This window comes from Xenopus laevis, chromosome 1L (genome assembly GCF_017654675.1).
Source record: "Xenopus laevis strain J_2021 chromosome 1L, Xenopus_laevis_v10.1, whole genome shotgun sequence".
Taxonomy (NCBI): domain Eukaryota; kingdom Metazoa; phylum Chordata; class Amphibia; order Anura; family Pipidae; genus Xenopus; species Xenopus laevis.
Window position 1 is genome coordinate 25,050,919 of NC_054371.1, and position 16,478 is coordinate 25,067,396.

At 39.3% G+C, this 16,478-nt stretch overlaps 1 protein-coding gene across 2 annotated transcripts in view; it reads left to right on the plus strand.

The window, feature by feature from the left end:
* Positions 1-16,131, plus strand: part of acox3.L (acyl-CoA oxidase 3, pristanoyl L homeolog) — a 73,609-nt gene extending 57,478 nt beyond the window's left edge. For both annotated transcript variants that reach the window (XM_018228433.2, XM_018228439.2), the window contains exons 14-18: positions 7,878-7,993; positions 8,905-9,079; positions 9,426-9,493; positions 13,064-13,150; positions 15,813-16,131. In XM_018228433.2, coding sequence (XP_018083922.1) covers positions 7,878-7,993; positions 8,905-9,079; positions 9,426-9,493; positions 13,064-13,150; positions 15,813-15,932 — 566 coding nt within the window. In that variant the 3' untranslated portion in view covers positions 15,933-16,131. The remainder of the gene's footprint in view (positions 1-7,877; positions 7,994-8,904; positions 9,080-9,425; positions 9,494-13,063; positions 13,151-15,812) is intronic.
* The last annotated feature ends 347 nt before the right edge of the window (positions 16,132-16,478 follow it).

The window sequence follows — 16,478 nt, forward strand, 5'->3', positions numbered from 1 at the left end:
AAATCTGAACCCTTTAAGTCATTTGGATGACTTTTACTCTGGACAATAAAAAGGACAGTTAATGTAAAAAAAAAAAAAATTCTCAGAATGAATACGCAGTTTAGGATTTGCCTCCATATTCAGGCAAATCTTTTGCGTCAGATTCAAGATTATCCGAAGAAGAAGAATAGCCAAACCCAAAAATTATGGATTAAGTGGATATTCTGCCTAGTTACCTCCTGCATTCCTGTCCTGGAATCCAACTCTTCTTCTTGTAAGCCCACAGCAAGATGCATACCCAAAGCCACCTCCAGATCCTGGTCACCTAATGTGCATGCTCATTTAATGATTACTAATCATCAGGTAGAGGAACCTGCTTGCATTTTCAAGGGGGGCCTGAGCATTCAGAAAAAACGTCTGTTAATTATAAATTAAGAGGTGCATCTATACAGCTGTGTCATTCAACACCATCCTTTATCCATCAACATCTGCTAAAAAGAACCAGACCAGCCTTTATTATACTTTACTATGATACCCATAGATTCCCTCAAGGTGGCTCTACACACAGAGGAATGCTTGTATCACCCACAGATGGTGGTAAGACTGATCTTTCTGTCTATAGAATAATGAACCATTAAAGGGAAGACCGCCATCTTGCAAGTATGATCATTTATAGGAAAGACTGGTCATCACACTGGCCATGCTTGTTAAGACACCAGTCAGAAAGATCATACATTGTTGCCAGGGTCGTACTCAGGCCGGGACTGGCAATCTGTGGGTTCTGGCAAATGCCAGAGGGGCTGCTATAAGTTGCCATAGACGGTCACTATTTATTGAGCTGGTGGGGAGATGTTTGGGCCTCTGTGTACTTGGAATGCCAGGGCCTATTGTGAATCCCAGTCCGGACCTGGTCGGACTGGGCTGGCGCGACACCAGGTAAAAACCCAGTGGGCCCTGCAGACCTGCACCGCGATGCTCTTGTGGCCGCAACTACAGCACAGGTACAAGGGGGGACCCAGAGGTGGGGGGGGCTCTATTTTGGTGGCCACGGAGGTAGGGGACCCGGAGGGGGAGGCTGGGGACCCTGTGGCTAGGGTTGCCACCTGGCCGGTATTTTACCAGCCTGGCCTGTACAAATAATGACTGATCCCAATGTTATTAATAGGGAAAAAAGATAAATATATAGGAAGGCCGGTATATTTTTCCAGAAAACGTGGCAACCCTCCCTGGTGGGCCTCCAGTGCGACGCTGTTTTTTGTTATCGATTAGTTGTCAGTGTTAATCTGGCTCTACACCTACAGATATTGTGGTTTATTGGAGGCAAAACAAGCCAAATTTTTAAACCTGCCCAATCAGGTGAAACAACCAATATCAATGGAAGAAGAACTTCTGTCCATCATCGTCTCTATCTTATCTTGTGACACCAGTATTTGCACTATTCTGACTCCACCCTTTATTTCCCAGAACTCAGTTTGTTTTGACTATAAGCTGTCCTCCTTTATTTCAGTCTTTCTAATTACATGTCAGCATATTCTATAATGCTGAACAGCTGAAGAGCATTACCTGCTACTATTTGATATATATATTTATACAGTTACACACAGCTGGAGATGCTTAGAGCATTGCTGCTTTATTAGTCATGGTATAACATTTGCATTTGTGGTTCAGGTTGTTGTTAGAGCTGTGTGATATTATAACCCAAACAATGTTATTGCTATGGTCCTAAAGCATTGGTTCCTAAATTGTGGGTCTGCCCCCAAGTACCTCAAGCCATCGATGAGGGGGTTAGTCTAAAGGACAGTTAGAGTGAAATATGGCTGAATGCTTCTTTGTGCTTTTGGATATTATTGGAGCACAGAAGGACTCTTAAAGGGCATGTAAAGGCAAAAAAATAAAATCTCATTTTTACTTTCTTTAATGAAAAAGAAACCTATCTCCAATATAAAACTTTAATTAAAAAATGTGTACCGTTTTTATAAGAAACCTGACTGTATGAAGTGAAATTCTCCCTTCATTTACTGCTGTGGATAGGAATTGTCAGACGGTCCCTAACTGCTAAGCAGGGAAACAATCATGTTTATGAACAGCAGGGGGAGCCCTCGCTTTACTTCCCAGCCATGCAAAACTCAAGCAGCTTTGTTTATGACGATCCCTAAGCAGCCCAGACCACACTGAGCATGTGCACAGTCTTAGTCTTGCAAAGATGTTTATCAAAGTTACAAGATGGCGACCCCCTGTGGCCAACTTTGAAAGCATAAATTATTTGTTTGATTAGGCTTGTGGTGCAGTAAGTTCATGTTTATATTTAGTATACAAAATACAGCATTTCTAGCCTCATTCTATTTTAGACTTTACATGCCCTTTAAGGCAATCTTTTTATCAGATTGTAAAGCTAAGGATGAGTAGACCAAACATTTTGATGACAACGTGACCTTAAGCTTGGGAAGTCAGTGTTTCAATAATCTACAGTAGCCCTGTATTTTCTTACTTGGTAAAAAAAAAGGCAACCAACCCTTTCTCAAAGGGGAACTATTGTGAAAATTAAAATTTAATATAAGCTTCAGCATACTGAAATAAGAAACCTTGTAAATACAATCAATTAAAAATACTGTACTCTTTCTGAAATGATCAAGTTTATCTTCACTATTCTCTCAGCATCTGTTTCTCTTCATTCTGTCTTCATGCAGCAGTTGGGTTGATATTCATTGACAGTTAGATCCAATATATCTTATAGAGGGGCTCCTTTTGCCTAGAAGATGTATTAGAGCTCACTCTATTAAAATCACCAGACATCATGTCTCTCTACATGCAGGATTTGTGCAAAATGCAGTTATTTTGTTAGATTGTGTTTGTACTGCGATTAGTTATTTGAGCACTACTACATCTGCTCGGAAATTAATCCCCCCCTATAAGATATATTGGATTTAACTGTCATTGAAAATCTAACTCCTGAATGAAGACAGAATGAAGAGAAACAGATGCTGAGAGAGGGATAGTGAAGATAAACTTGATTATGTTAGAAACAATGCAGAATATTTGAAAGTTTCTTATTTCAGTATGTTAAAGCTTATACTAAATTTTCATTTTCATGATAGTTCCCCTTTAAAGCTAACTTTTCAATCTACAGTATAGCCAACTGAGGAAACTGGAGATCACAGCTTTATTCCCTACAATCTAAGGCTCAAAAATACTGCAATGCCGTAACTACTGATTTCTCTTCGTATTGAACACTATTGTGAGAAAGCTCACTAATAAAAAAATAGCTATAAATAGTCCTAAAACAGGATCATACCACTGCTGTTTGAAAGAGGGGAGACACGGCCAATAGTATTAGAAAATATACTCTCCCGTTTAGGTATAAATGGGACTGGATGGTTTTAAATAGTTAAAGGTAATCACCATTACTCTAATTTACTTTGCATTACACGTTGCATTTTTACGGGTGAACACAAATGACAATTTTCATGGGTAAATCCATATTAGTTCTCAAGTTCCCAAATTATCAAACAGGAAGGCTGCTAGATACATTGCCAGTCACACATAATGGATTAGTCCTCTGATCTTTGCCTGCAGCTGGGATTTTCAGGAGGGACTTTTTAGCTGTTTTGCATCATATGTCATCTGTAGCCCGGCCAAGACAAATATGATTAGTATATGGGTCACCAAAGCAGTTTTTTTAGAAAGGGGAGTAGATTTATGTGCCTGGTGATTGTTAGTTTGTAAGTACGGACTCCACACCCTGTCTGAAAGACTGGGAGAAACTCAGGCTAGACTGATCCCTGTCAACAGTTTCTTGGCTTTGAATATTTGGGCCTGTCTTCTGTTGCTATGGATTGGAAGCAATTCTGTGAAATGAGGATATGCTAGACACAACCTGACTGAATTCAGGCCCAACCTATGCACCTTCATCTGTTGTTGATATGCAGCCCCCAACAGCATGTTATTACAGGTTATTACATCATGTGGGGCGTGTATATCAACAACAGCTGCAGGTTTATGAATTCTAAGGACTCACACACATAAGGGCTTATTTACATCCACAACAAAAATGGACACATTCATTTCATGCATTGACACCAAGGTACTTGCATACAAAGATGTTCCTTGTACTTCCAGGGAACCCTGGAGCTACCACCACTTTCAAGACTTGCACCTAAAGGAACACTCCCAGATGTCAATTTAATTGCGTGCAATTCGTCAGAATGCTTTCAGTTGCATGTTTTAACCCATCAGCCGTATTGCTTCAGATGAAACTCCCACTCGTATACTGGAATTGTGACTTTCTTATGTAAGCCCTGTAGTTTACTGGGCATATTCTACATTCTATTGCGCCTCAGTCTGTCTGTAGCATTGCCTGCATTCAGAGTGGGCAGCATGTGGGTGTTGCATGGGATATCCCCTAGGTTTCCCATCATAGAGATCACTCGGGGCACCAAGAAACTGATGAGCCCCAAGCAGGCCTATGGCAGGTAATAAGTGCTCCCCAGCGGCTGACCCAACTGTATTTTCACCTTTCGACTGCTTTTATAATTTTTAATCCAGTGCAAGCTTCAGAGAACCAGATGTTGTGATATTGGTCAATGAGTCCTACAGATGACACATTTGGTGATGATAGTGTCCCTTTAAGCAATTTAATGCAACTGGAGACAGACCTATAAAGACCTATAAAGTGATATTTGCTCTTGCGCATGGTAAAGCCATGATTTCAGTTGGAAGGTTGAGAGTATTAAGAGCTGAATCTTTTCAATCTCCCCACATACCCTTAACAACCAAACCCATAATACAGCAGACAAATTAAGATCACATGCCAAGTTTTGCACCATAGTAATCCTTCCAGTGCTGCTTATTTCAACATTTTCTATAAACATTTATACCGACCTATACAAATCTCTTTATGTGCATGGGATGAGCATTGCTTATATTTAGTGTGATTCAAATCCCTGCAGAGTTCGTAGCTCACTGCCCGGCTATAACCTCTTTCCAAGAATCTTTCCCACCCAGAGCCATGGAACACTCCTTTCCCCTGAATAGAACTAACAGACTAACACTTTGGCATTGGATATTTTAACATTTTCTTATAAAACGTGGATTGAAAGATAAAAATGTGGTGGAGGCGGCTGGGAAAACAGCAAGAGTTTCTTTGCAAATAGTCCTGTGCTGATGTAGAGAGTAGCTTTCAGTCATGGGAGTAATTGTGCTACGAATTAACCTCCAGATGTTATTTATGACCCACTTTTGATTTTCTTGCCTTTTACTGGAAGCAGATACTGATGTATGTAGTGAGGTTGGCTGTACATGTTGTCTGAAGATCCCCCAAGCCTCCAGTTCAACAAAGTAGTAACCCTTTCATTTTCAACAGTCCTACAATCTATGGGGTTGGCACAGAAGTACTAGGTTGCCAAAGCCAGAGAGTCTTTGTTTACAGACCGTAGACAAGGCAACACATGGCTTAAAGAGGGTATGGTTGTAACTCTTCATCAAGGCCTAGAAACCCATAGCAGATAACATTTCTTGGTGCCATTTAAATCAGACCTTTGGTTGCAGTTGTCCTGGTGAAAACTTTGCACTTATTATTAAACTATAATCCAAGTGCATTGTGTATTGTCATCCACCATCTCAATAATCTTCCACAATGTTACTCTATGCTGTTTTTCTTATTTTTCTTCTATTGTTTTTTTTTTTTGTAGTTCTTGGCTTTGTATATTCTTTTCTTCTTTTATCTTGTCTGGTTCTTTGTCCACATTCTATATACTTTTCTCCTTCCACCTTTAATTTCTATTTTCCTCTTTTATTCCTTTCCAGTATTTCCTCTTCTCTTACCTCCTCTTCTTGGTCCTCATTCCTTCACTTCTCAACCACATTCTCTACCCCTCTCTCATATTCTTTTTTCTTCTTCTCTCTATTCTCCATTTTCCCATGCTACCTCTATCCCATTCATCCTCTGGTTGATGACGGTGTACTTCATTAGATTTCTTAAATCAGGCCTTTAGACATCATGAGAGTACTCTATTCTTTATATACCTATCAGAAATACATTTCATAAAACATCTGAATGCTGCTTTCGTACATGTGTTAAACCAATAATTAGTGTTAATTCAGTAGAACTCCCTCCCGTTCCACAATGAGCCATTCATTTGGTGGCGAGTGCATGTGCAGGTTTGTATTCGGCCATCTAATGAATGTCATGTTGTAAGGCAATAATTTCCCAAAAGAACAAGGTTCTGTTATGGAATTGCTGTTTTGTTTTGATGGAGAAAGTGAGGTCTTGACTCTGAACCATTCCTTGCAGCCACATTTTAAAGTAGTTAGAGCAAGAGTCCCTTCAGAGCAATGACATCAATGGAAAGGTTTCACACGTATCCCTTGTAATAAAATCAACTTGGCCTGGAAAAAATGTTTTGTATTTTTTTATTATGCTAACCCTTACTCCTATAAATATAACATATAGCATTTGGTTTCAGACAAGAGTTCATGCCTGTTTAATAGACCAGGTTGCATTCCATTTAGTTTTACCATTGCCTGATTAGGTGCTTTCTACTATTAAAAAAGCCTATTATGCAACAAAGTACAATTTCCTTATATAAGCTGCAGCATGAACTCCCATGCAATTGCATTTTACTGCAAAACCAATTGCATTAACCTTATAAATGAGGCCCAGATTTTTGTGAACAAGGTGGTAATATATCTCCTGAGCTGTTCCCTTGTCTCAAATGACCTTAAAATAAATGCTCACCTGAAAATGGACTAGTCTGAAAGTTGTCATCTATGTAACTTTTACTTTTTTTATTGTAGAAGAAATAAGAGAGGATGGTTTCATGCTAATGGCAAATGGGGATGGGGCTATTTCCGGTTCTTATCGCAAGGCTTTTGAGGAAGCTACTGCATCACTGGCACTTGCCAAAATGTTGTTGTGTTTTTTAATGGGGGGCTGTTTCGAGCACTTTAACGTCACATTTTTTGGGATAACTCAAAACATTGCCCATACTGCACCTGAAACTACTCTGTGTGCCAACAAACTAAGAAGAAATGATAAGGAGAAAATAGAACAAGTTTAACTTTAAATGCTTAATAAAAGAATAGTAGAATAAAAAGAAATTTCATTAGCTTACTTTGAGGCTGACCACAAAATCCTTAAAATATCCTATAATTTTTGCTATGAATTCTTTTCTAAATTGAAATATTTACATTTTAGTAAAAGTAGTACATGCATTATAAATGCAACCATGAGAACCTTGTTTGTCCTAGTTTTGGAAGCCTTTCATAACCATGATGGTCTCAAACGTTACTTAGCTTGCTAGCTGCTTTTCTTCGTAAGCTGATAAATGACATTCTAAGATAAATAGACATGGGTAGATAACTGTTAAAAAAGGGGTGATTTTGCAAATATTTTACAAGTGAGCTCATGTCCACCAGTTGCCTCAGGCAGCAGAAGAGTCTGGCTGCCTTATTGGTCCCCCTTCAGCTTTTCTACGCAGCAGCTGAAAGAGCTGTGCAGCCATGTGGAGCTGAGCTTCTTCTCTAAAAGTAAAATACATGGGCTTGTGTATTATAAATATTCACTAAAGAATCATGTTCATTGGAGATGAGGTGACCAGGTCTGTTTAAGGACTATCTAACTTTCCCTAGGGGAAGCTTTTGCATGTCTTGTTGATATTTCCAGCCATTAGTAGCCATTAGTAGTTCTCAAACTTCATTTTGATGATAGCATTATAAATGGCATAAACATTATGACTGTGCAGGCCCATATTTGTCTTTTATTAACAAGTGCAAACTTGTCCTTTAGGTGACAAGTCTAACTATAAACACATTGCTGGAAACCTAGCACCTACTAGGAAACGTTGGATGTTTAATGGTTGCAAATGCAGATGTGCCAAAAGTGTCCCTGTTTTATATTCTAGTTTCCCTGGCAGCCTATAAGTGGTTGGTCTGTTATCTCCTACGTGAGAGTCACCTGAAATTACAGCACGAGAAGCAAAGTAGAAGTAATGATTTTGATGCAAGGAACAACAGTCAGGTAAGACTTGCGGCCAATGTTTCAGGATCATACGCAGCAGAAGCTTCAGTTGATGGTTCAAGTTTTCATTTAGTTTTTTCTCTAGCTCTGTTGTTGGGTAACTTTTTCAATTCAAGTCCTCTTGGATGTCTGTCCCCTCCACCTTTGCTCATAAAAAAAAGTTTATAGTTGTTGGAAAATATTAGTCAAATATGGCTGAATGTAGTTCCAAGATTTTCTACAATAGCAAATATATTTTCACCTTAAGTGACCTTCAAGTAGGGCTTTCGTATTTATCTAGAATATCCTCTGTGGGGTGGGGGAGACACAGCAGTTTGGGAACCACTGTTCTATCTATTATGATAGGGTTGCTGGTTCTGCAATTTAAACTTGCTTGTGTTGACATCGTCAGGCTACAAACTTCGTCAAGCTTCAAATTTCCTTAACACTTGCCATACTCCTCCTTTTGGGGCATCTTTTGATATCATTGCATCATAGCCAGGTGCATAATAAATAAATCACTTCATTCCTGGCTCAGTTGTCTTAATGTGTTCTGGCCATTCAATCAGATTGTCATAACATCAGCATATTAACCCATGATTCACTGTACCTACAGACTTTCTGATTATTCATATCATGTCATTGCATAAATATAAGAACAGTGAAAGAAAGCAAGGCAGTGAGCGTACTCTATCTTCCCATTATATACTTTACTAACAGAGTTAACGTCATATTCATTACAGATTCTGCTCAGAGAGAGTTTCCACTCAATACAGTAGGCTGGGAATGTACTAAATGGGCTCTTTTTTAAATTTGTTGTCACTTCTATCAAATTCTATTGGATTCAAACTCAGGATTGCGGAGGCATTAGGCCAGGTAAAAACATCTCAATGTTAATGCAGCTCATTATTTTTGCAATATCTTCTCTTTAGGTCTATTATTGTCGCTCCTTAGCCTTGGCCTTCATTGAGCATGCTGTACTAGAGAGATTCTATGAATATACCCATGATTTCAACACACCCACCACTTTACAACCAGTCCTGAAGAAGCTGTGTGCGTTGTATGGTCTATGGTCACTTACTAAACATTTGGCAGTCCTCTACCAAGGTGAGTTCTGTTCATTCTTCTGCCCAAATGTGTGTGACTAATGTCTACTTCCCTATCCAATTGTATCTTTGTCTCTGTTGTTACCAAGTTATTTGTATTTTTTCCACATACAGCCTTGCATGCTTTGAGCGGCAATGGGAGGGTGGCCGGGAAATGCTGAAATAAGCAGGTCAACAGTTTTATGTGGATGTGAGCCATGCAGTCCTTAAGGCATCTGCACCTGCAAAGTTCATTACCAAAGAGTGACCCTTAACATGGTTTTATCATATTATGTACAGACTCCCCTCAATAAATGAGGAATGTCTGTTTGCCTCAAAGCAGTAGTTATATTTAATTGATCTTGCAGGTGGATACTGCTTAGGGCAACTGCCTGGAAGGATCCTGCAGGACGCTATCCTGGAACTCTGTGCAAAGGTAAGACATATGCACCACCAAATAGTAAAAAAGAGGCATGTTTTATTGAGTGGCATGCTTGGTTTTATTATTAGTTATAGTATTGCGTTTAATTATGCAACGTTCTTTGATTCCTCCCTTCAGTAGGCTTAATGCATGTGCTGTTGTCGGGGAAATTCAGTAACCGGAGACCACTTGAGGTGAAAGACAAAATTTATTTGACACAAGCTCTGTGTATTCTGAACTCACAAAGAATCAGAACCCTTAGCAACGGATTCAAAGGAGTTTTTATTGACCTGTTAAAAGGGAATTACCTGTGGGAGAGCAGAGGAATATCTCTCCAACCCACAGAAAAACAAAGAACTGCTCTTTCAGCCAAACATGTGGCTCTGCACTCAAGGCCAGGGTACTAGTGACCAAGGATAGATTGAGAACAAAATTCATCCAAAGAGGGTTTCATGTGGGGATCTGCATACACAGAATTGTATTTTCCTAAATACTATTTATACATTCTGATGTTTTTCCCATATTCTAATAAAGCTGATATTAGCTCTGAAGCGTATATAGAAGTATAGGTTTTTTGTGTAGACTTTTTTTTGCTGGTCCAGGGTCCAGCAGACCGTTCACATTGCCTTTATTAATACATATTGTTACTGACCATACACAACATCGAACAGAATTGTTTAGTCAAAGCAGGTGCAGTTGCTATAGGCAGAAACACAGTCACAAGCTTAAAGGGAGACTGTTAAAAACACAAATATTGGGTCTTTTTTTTAAAAAAAAAAAAATAATATATTCTGAAAAAAACATTATTTATTTTATTTCCCAGCACTCGTGTGATGGTCTGTGTTTTCTGGCAAACTACGGCAGCTTGATCTTGCTCTATCACAAAGATTCTAGATATCAAAGTTCAGTTCTTGAGATTAAACAGTGTTTTGTCGGCCAATTTCTAAGTACCATGTGCTGGGAATTTTAAGAGATTATCGGAATGTCAATTTCTGACATTAAGCATTATTGTGCGAGTCACAGGTCAGAGCTATTATGTGTCTGACTGGGCGGCCAGGTGTACACATTGCAGAGTCACAGCCAAACCACAAGGTGATACATAAAGTCTCCATGGTGCCTCCAGGGCTCTGTTTTGTGTCTCTAAGTCCAAGAATAATAACAAGTCTTCTCCCAGGGGGTCTCTGTGTTAAAAAAAAAAAAAAAAGTATATTGTTTCACCTATTTTAAAAGGGTTGTGTACCTTTAAATTATCTTTAGTATGATGTAGAGAGTGAAATTCTGAGACCATTTGCAATTGGCATTCAATTTTTTTTTTATTATTTATGGTTTTTGAGTTATTTAGCTCACTGATTTCCAGAGTCTAATCTGTTTTATTTCCCACTAAATTGAATTCCAGAAAAATCCCCTATTTGAAATTATAAAAGAAGGATATGAACTTAATGGGATTTCATATTATACTTTTTAAATGTAGTTTCTAGTTTGTAGGTCAATATTGATAATATTGATTTAACTATTCGAGTGTTTTCTGATCTATTCTTTTTTCCAAAAAAACACAGAAATGTATTAAAATAGAATTAAGTTCTGTTTAAACCTTTTCTCCATAGCTCACAAAAACTGTGCTGTAAGTAGTGATCAGAGCTGGGCCAGGGCGGGCATGCGCCCTAGGCAACCTGGCCAGCTGTTGCGCTGAAAGGGGGCACGCATGGGCAAATAGACGCTGACCCGCACAGACGACGGCGCGCATGCGCGAATCACTGCTGGCGCGCATGCACAGACTGATGCCAGTTCGCATGCGCCAATCGACGTGAGCGGACAGTCCAGACAGGAGAGAGGGTACCGGACTAGGGGGTAGGAGCCAGAGGAGGTATGTGCCTGGCGCCCCCTCAGCTTTGCGCCCTAGGCAGATGCCTACTTTGCCTACCCAGTCCCAAGGTTGTTCATGTACAGGTTAATGCACAACTAACTTTCCTGGAATTTGTGATAGATCTTAATCTGGAATTGCTTTTTGTATCTAAGGGCAGAGACACACGTGGATTTTTCGGGGAGATTAGTCGCCCGGCTACAGATCACCTCTTCTTCGGACGACTAATCTCCCCGAACTGCCTTCCCCCAGGCTAGAATCTAAATCGGCGGCGGGATGGCTTTGTTTTCCAAAGTCACCAGAAGGTTCCTCGTGAGGCAACTTCGGACGACTTCGGAAAACTCAGCGCTCCGAGTGCCATCTCATCGACGATTTCGATTCTAGCCGGTGGGAAGGCAGTTTGGGGATATTAGTCGCCTGAAGAAGAGGCGATTTGTCGCCGGGCTACTAAATCTCCCCAAATCTCTACGTGTGTCTCTGCCCTAAATGTGTCCCACAGAAAGGACCTGTGTCCTCTGCCTTGGGAATTCAGGAGAGGCCACATTTCATGGCACTCCTACCTGTTATTGTTCATTTTATACAATTCAAACTGACGCTCACTCAATACAATGTACCAGTCAATGTATCTTTGGGAAATATAGATACAGATAGCCCTGTGCTTGCATGTACAGCGATGCCCGTTTGTGTCTCCCATTTCTCACAGTAGGATCCCATTGCAGTTCCTTGTGAGGTGATGGCATGGATGTGCAACCAATGCAAGGACCACCAATATGGAATTAGACTCTACATCCCCCCACACACACACACTTACATTGATAGGTTCTACAGCCCCAAAACCTCTACTCTTCTCTTCTTCGTATTCTTTTTACTTTGTATCTTCATATGAGATATAAAATATATGAGGTAGGGGTCTCCAAATTAGTAGAGTATTAACTCACCACCAAAATTCCTTTGAAGCAGGCATATGAGACACAATGTGTAGGAATGGGAAATATCAGGAGATACTTGGAGATGAGTTCAGAGATGGAGGGTGAAGAAGAGCTTTGAACTTCTTTAAAGAGGGTCATTAATTTGAATTATTTGGTGAAAAGTAGTAGAAGCCAATGTAGTGAGTGGTATGGAGAAGGAAAAGTTTGTGAGAAGTTTGAACCTTGCAGCAGAATTTGCTATGGGCTTGAGTGGTGGCTGTCTTTGGAGGTGAAGGCCAATTAATAGAGAGTAATAGTTGTCAATACATGAGCGGGTGAATTAGAATTGATAGAGATAAAATACCACATCAAACTGCCGCCAGCTGTTGAGAGGTTGAATCAGAACTGATAGAGATAAAAAGCCTCATCAAACTGCCACCAGCAGGAAACCATATATGAAAGCCATATACATGAAAACAAAATGCAAAATATTATAAAATACAGATTGTTTGCAGTGGTAGTCCTCACTCAAATCCACCTCGCCACCAGTTTCCAGTTATATTAGTTGGCTGAGTCGGATATTAGAACCTTCTGAGCCTGAACTCTGCATCTGGAATATATCTTCATATGAGGGGTTGTTACTCCAAAACAATAAAACACAATCATGGACATTATAAATGCATTTCCACCCGTGTGCCGGCTCGTGTTACTCTTTGTTGTGATGTCTAGTTACCATATTCTGTCACTGTGTTTTTTTATGTTGCCAAGGAAAGGCAGAGCCCCTTCCAAATTCTCTTCTCTCTCTTTTTTAAACAGCTTAAAGACGATGCCGTTGCTTTAGTGGATGTTATTGCTCCTCCAGACTTCATTTTAAACTCACCTATTGCCAAAGCTGACGGAGAGGTAAAGAGAAAATGCCAAACCTTCAGGAATAGGAAAAATATGTAAAATGGACCTAGCAGAACCTTTATTTTATTATTCCCCAGTATCCGTTATTCTCCACCTGACACAGCCAACAGTTCCCTCTCCGTTGCTTTATGGGTTTACTCTCTTTCATTTTGAAATGTCAATTATAATTTGCTTTTAAATTGAATCTGATGCAATGCAATTTTCATTTTTTCGTTTTAATTGAAAACCAAGAGTTGAGTGTCTGAGAACATTAAGGGGCAGATTTATTAAGGTTCGAAGTTGGATTTTTTCGAGTTGGATTTTTGGTAATAAAAAAAATCCAAACTCGAATTTGAGATTTATCACAACTCAAACCTGGGAACAACTTGAATTCGATAGTATGCCACTAGGGATGGGCGAATTTGACCCGTTTCGCTTCGCCAAAAATTCGCCGCCAGTGAAATGTCGCAGACGCCCATTAAAGTCTATGGGCGTCAAAAAATTTTTGTCAAGCGGCGAAACTGTTTTGACGCGCGTCTTTTTTTTTGGACGCGCGCTGCCATACGAGTCTATGGGCGTCATTTTTTCGGCGAAACGAGGCGAAAAAATTCGCCCATCCCTATATGCCACCTTAAACCTCCCGAGTTCATGTAGAAGTCAATGGCAGACATCCAGTGACCCATTTGAAGATGTTAATAGCCTTCCTGACATCCAGTTGAGTTCCATTCGAGTTTTCGGGTCAGTAATATTCGTTCAAGTTATAGGCGTTCAAGCTTTTTCTTAAATAAGATACCATTCGAATTTCGAGGTCATTAGACTTTTATTTGAACTGAAAAAAACCTCTGATAATTGATAAATATGTCCCTAACTCAAAGAAAAAAAAGGAATAAAGCTGAATATAACCTGCACCAGTGAATGTCCTTGGTGACTTGGTGCAATAACAAAAGGGAGCTTTATTCACATAAAAGTTTCTATTGGCCATAGTGCCGTAGCACAATGTTTTCTTTTACTTCTTTGTAAAAAATACAATTAATAGCTCCAAAAAAAACCCTCAAATTCATAACAGCATGCACAAATTCTACATTAAGCTCCCTGTGGCTGCCGGAGGCTTCATTAGCTTGCAGCTAAAATATTAAAGGCTGAGTATCAATTGAAATAATAAGCTTCCATTCCATAGGTCACACTGTGTCTAATTCTTCACCTTATTCTGAGTGTGGGCTCCAATGGATTCACTGGTTTCAAAGTGACACTTGAATGAGTATCTCTCACAGAACTCCAGTGGATACATATTTGTGTAGGAATAAACCATATTCTAAGCCAGGCGTGGAAGTAATGTATGAAATTTCTGGACTTTGGCTTTTTCCTTCAGCCACAGTGTAGCTTCCATTAGAGTTGCCAACTGCCTGATATTTCACTGGCCTAGCCATTAAAATGCCAGCCAAGACAGATTTACCAGCAATGTTAATTTGGCCCCAGCTGCCTCAGATCTGCACCCATTTCTTACACTTTTTAGCTTCCATATTCACCAAATCCCCTTCGAATTCCACCCTTGATGATGCAACTTGATCCCCGATGTTATAATTATTAAATTGCATCATGATCCGCCCCCTTTTGTGCCTGCCCCTCACCAGTCGCTATAGACGACAACCCTAGCTGCAGGTATAGGAACTTTCATTACTGACAGGAGCCCTTATTTAATTTCCAGTTTATTTTAAAGGGGTTGTTCACCTTTAAATTGCATTTTAGTATGATGTAGAGATTGATTTTTGAGACAATTTGCAATTGGTTTTCATTTTTTATTATTTGTGGTTTTTGAGTTATTTAGCTTTTTATTCAGCAGCTCTCCAGTTTGCAATTTCAGCAAATGGGTTGCTAGGGTCTAAATTACCCTAGCAACCATGTATTGATATGAGTAATAGACTGGAATTTGAATAGGAGAGGGTATGAATAGAAATATGAGTAATAAAAAGTAGTAATATCAATAAGGGGCAGATTTATCAAGGGTCGAATAGTAAATTCGAATTCTCGAGTTTCAAAATTCACACATTCAAATTTGAATCCCCTATTTAAATGTGAGATGTATCAGACCTCGACCATGGAAACAGTCCTGATTAGAATATTCGCCACCTAAAACCTGCCGCGTTCATGTACAAGTCAATGGCAAAGGTCCGTTGAGCCATTTGGAAATGTTAATAGCCTTCCTGACATTCCAGGAGTTTTTTTTGGAGACAATTGAATACGATTTGAATTTTCGGGTTGGAACCATTCGATCGAATATTAGACATTCCATTTTTATCTTTAATACACTCTCAGTCGAATTATGAGTATATTCGAATTAAAACAAAATTCACATGAATTTGAAATTCGACAGAATTACAGAGCATTTGTTTTTAAGATGGGGGTCAGTGACCCCATTTGAAAGCTGGAAAGAGTCAGAAGAAGGCAAAATAATTTGAAAACTATAAAAATAAGAAAAAATGAAGGCCAATCAAAAGATTGCTTAGATTTGGCTGTTGTGGAACATACTAAACGGCAACTTAAAGGTGAACCACCCCTTTAATACTTTGCTGTTCCAAATCCAAAGAGGCTTCAATTCTCAAAGAACCCACTGGCCCCATTACTTTTTTTTTTTTTTTTTTTCTTTCACCCGCATCTAACTTGTCATTTTGCTTTATAGCTGTATAAAAATCTGTGGTCTGCGGTGCTACAAGGAGAGAAGGTGCTGGAGAGGGCTTCTTGGTGGGAGGAGTTCTGCAACAACAAACCAGTTATTGGCCAGCTGAAGTCACAGCTGTAACCACGTATGTGAATCTCTCTCTATTGAACTGTGACCTTTTCTTCAAAACATCAAATGCACCAAATGCACATTGACGTTTTTCAATGTATAATGATGTTTCATTGTGTTGCCTTTAAAAGAAATAATTAAAAAAAATCTGTAGTACAGGTATAGGATCTGTTATCTGGAAACCCATTATCCAGAAAGCTCTGAATTACGGAAAGGCTGACTCCATTTTATCCAAATAAACCACATTTTTAAAAATTATTTCCTTTTTCTGTGTAATAATAAAACAGTCACTTGTACTTGATCCAAACTAAGATATAATTAATCCTTATTGGAGGCAAAACCAGCCTATTGGGTTTATTTCATGTTTATATGATTTTCTAGTAGACTTAAGGTATGAAGATCTAAATGACAGAAAGATCAGTTATCTGGAAAGCCTCAGGTTCCAATCATTCTGGATAACAGGTCCCATACCTGTACAAATGAGTTTGTATATGAAATGACAGTGAAAAAAGTATCATCGATATTGTGGTTTCCTTGTTGAACTATATACTGTATGCT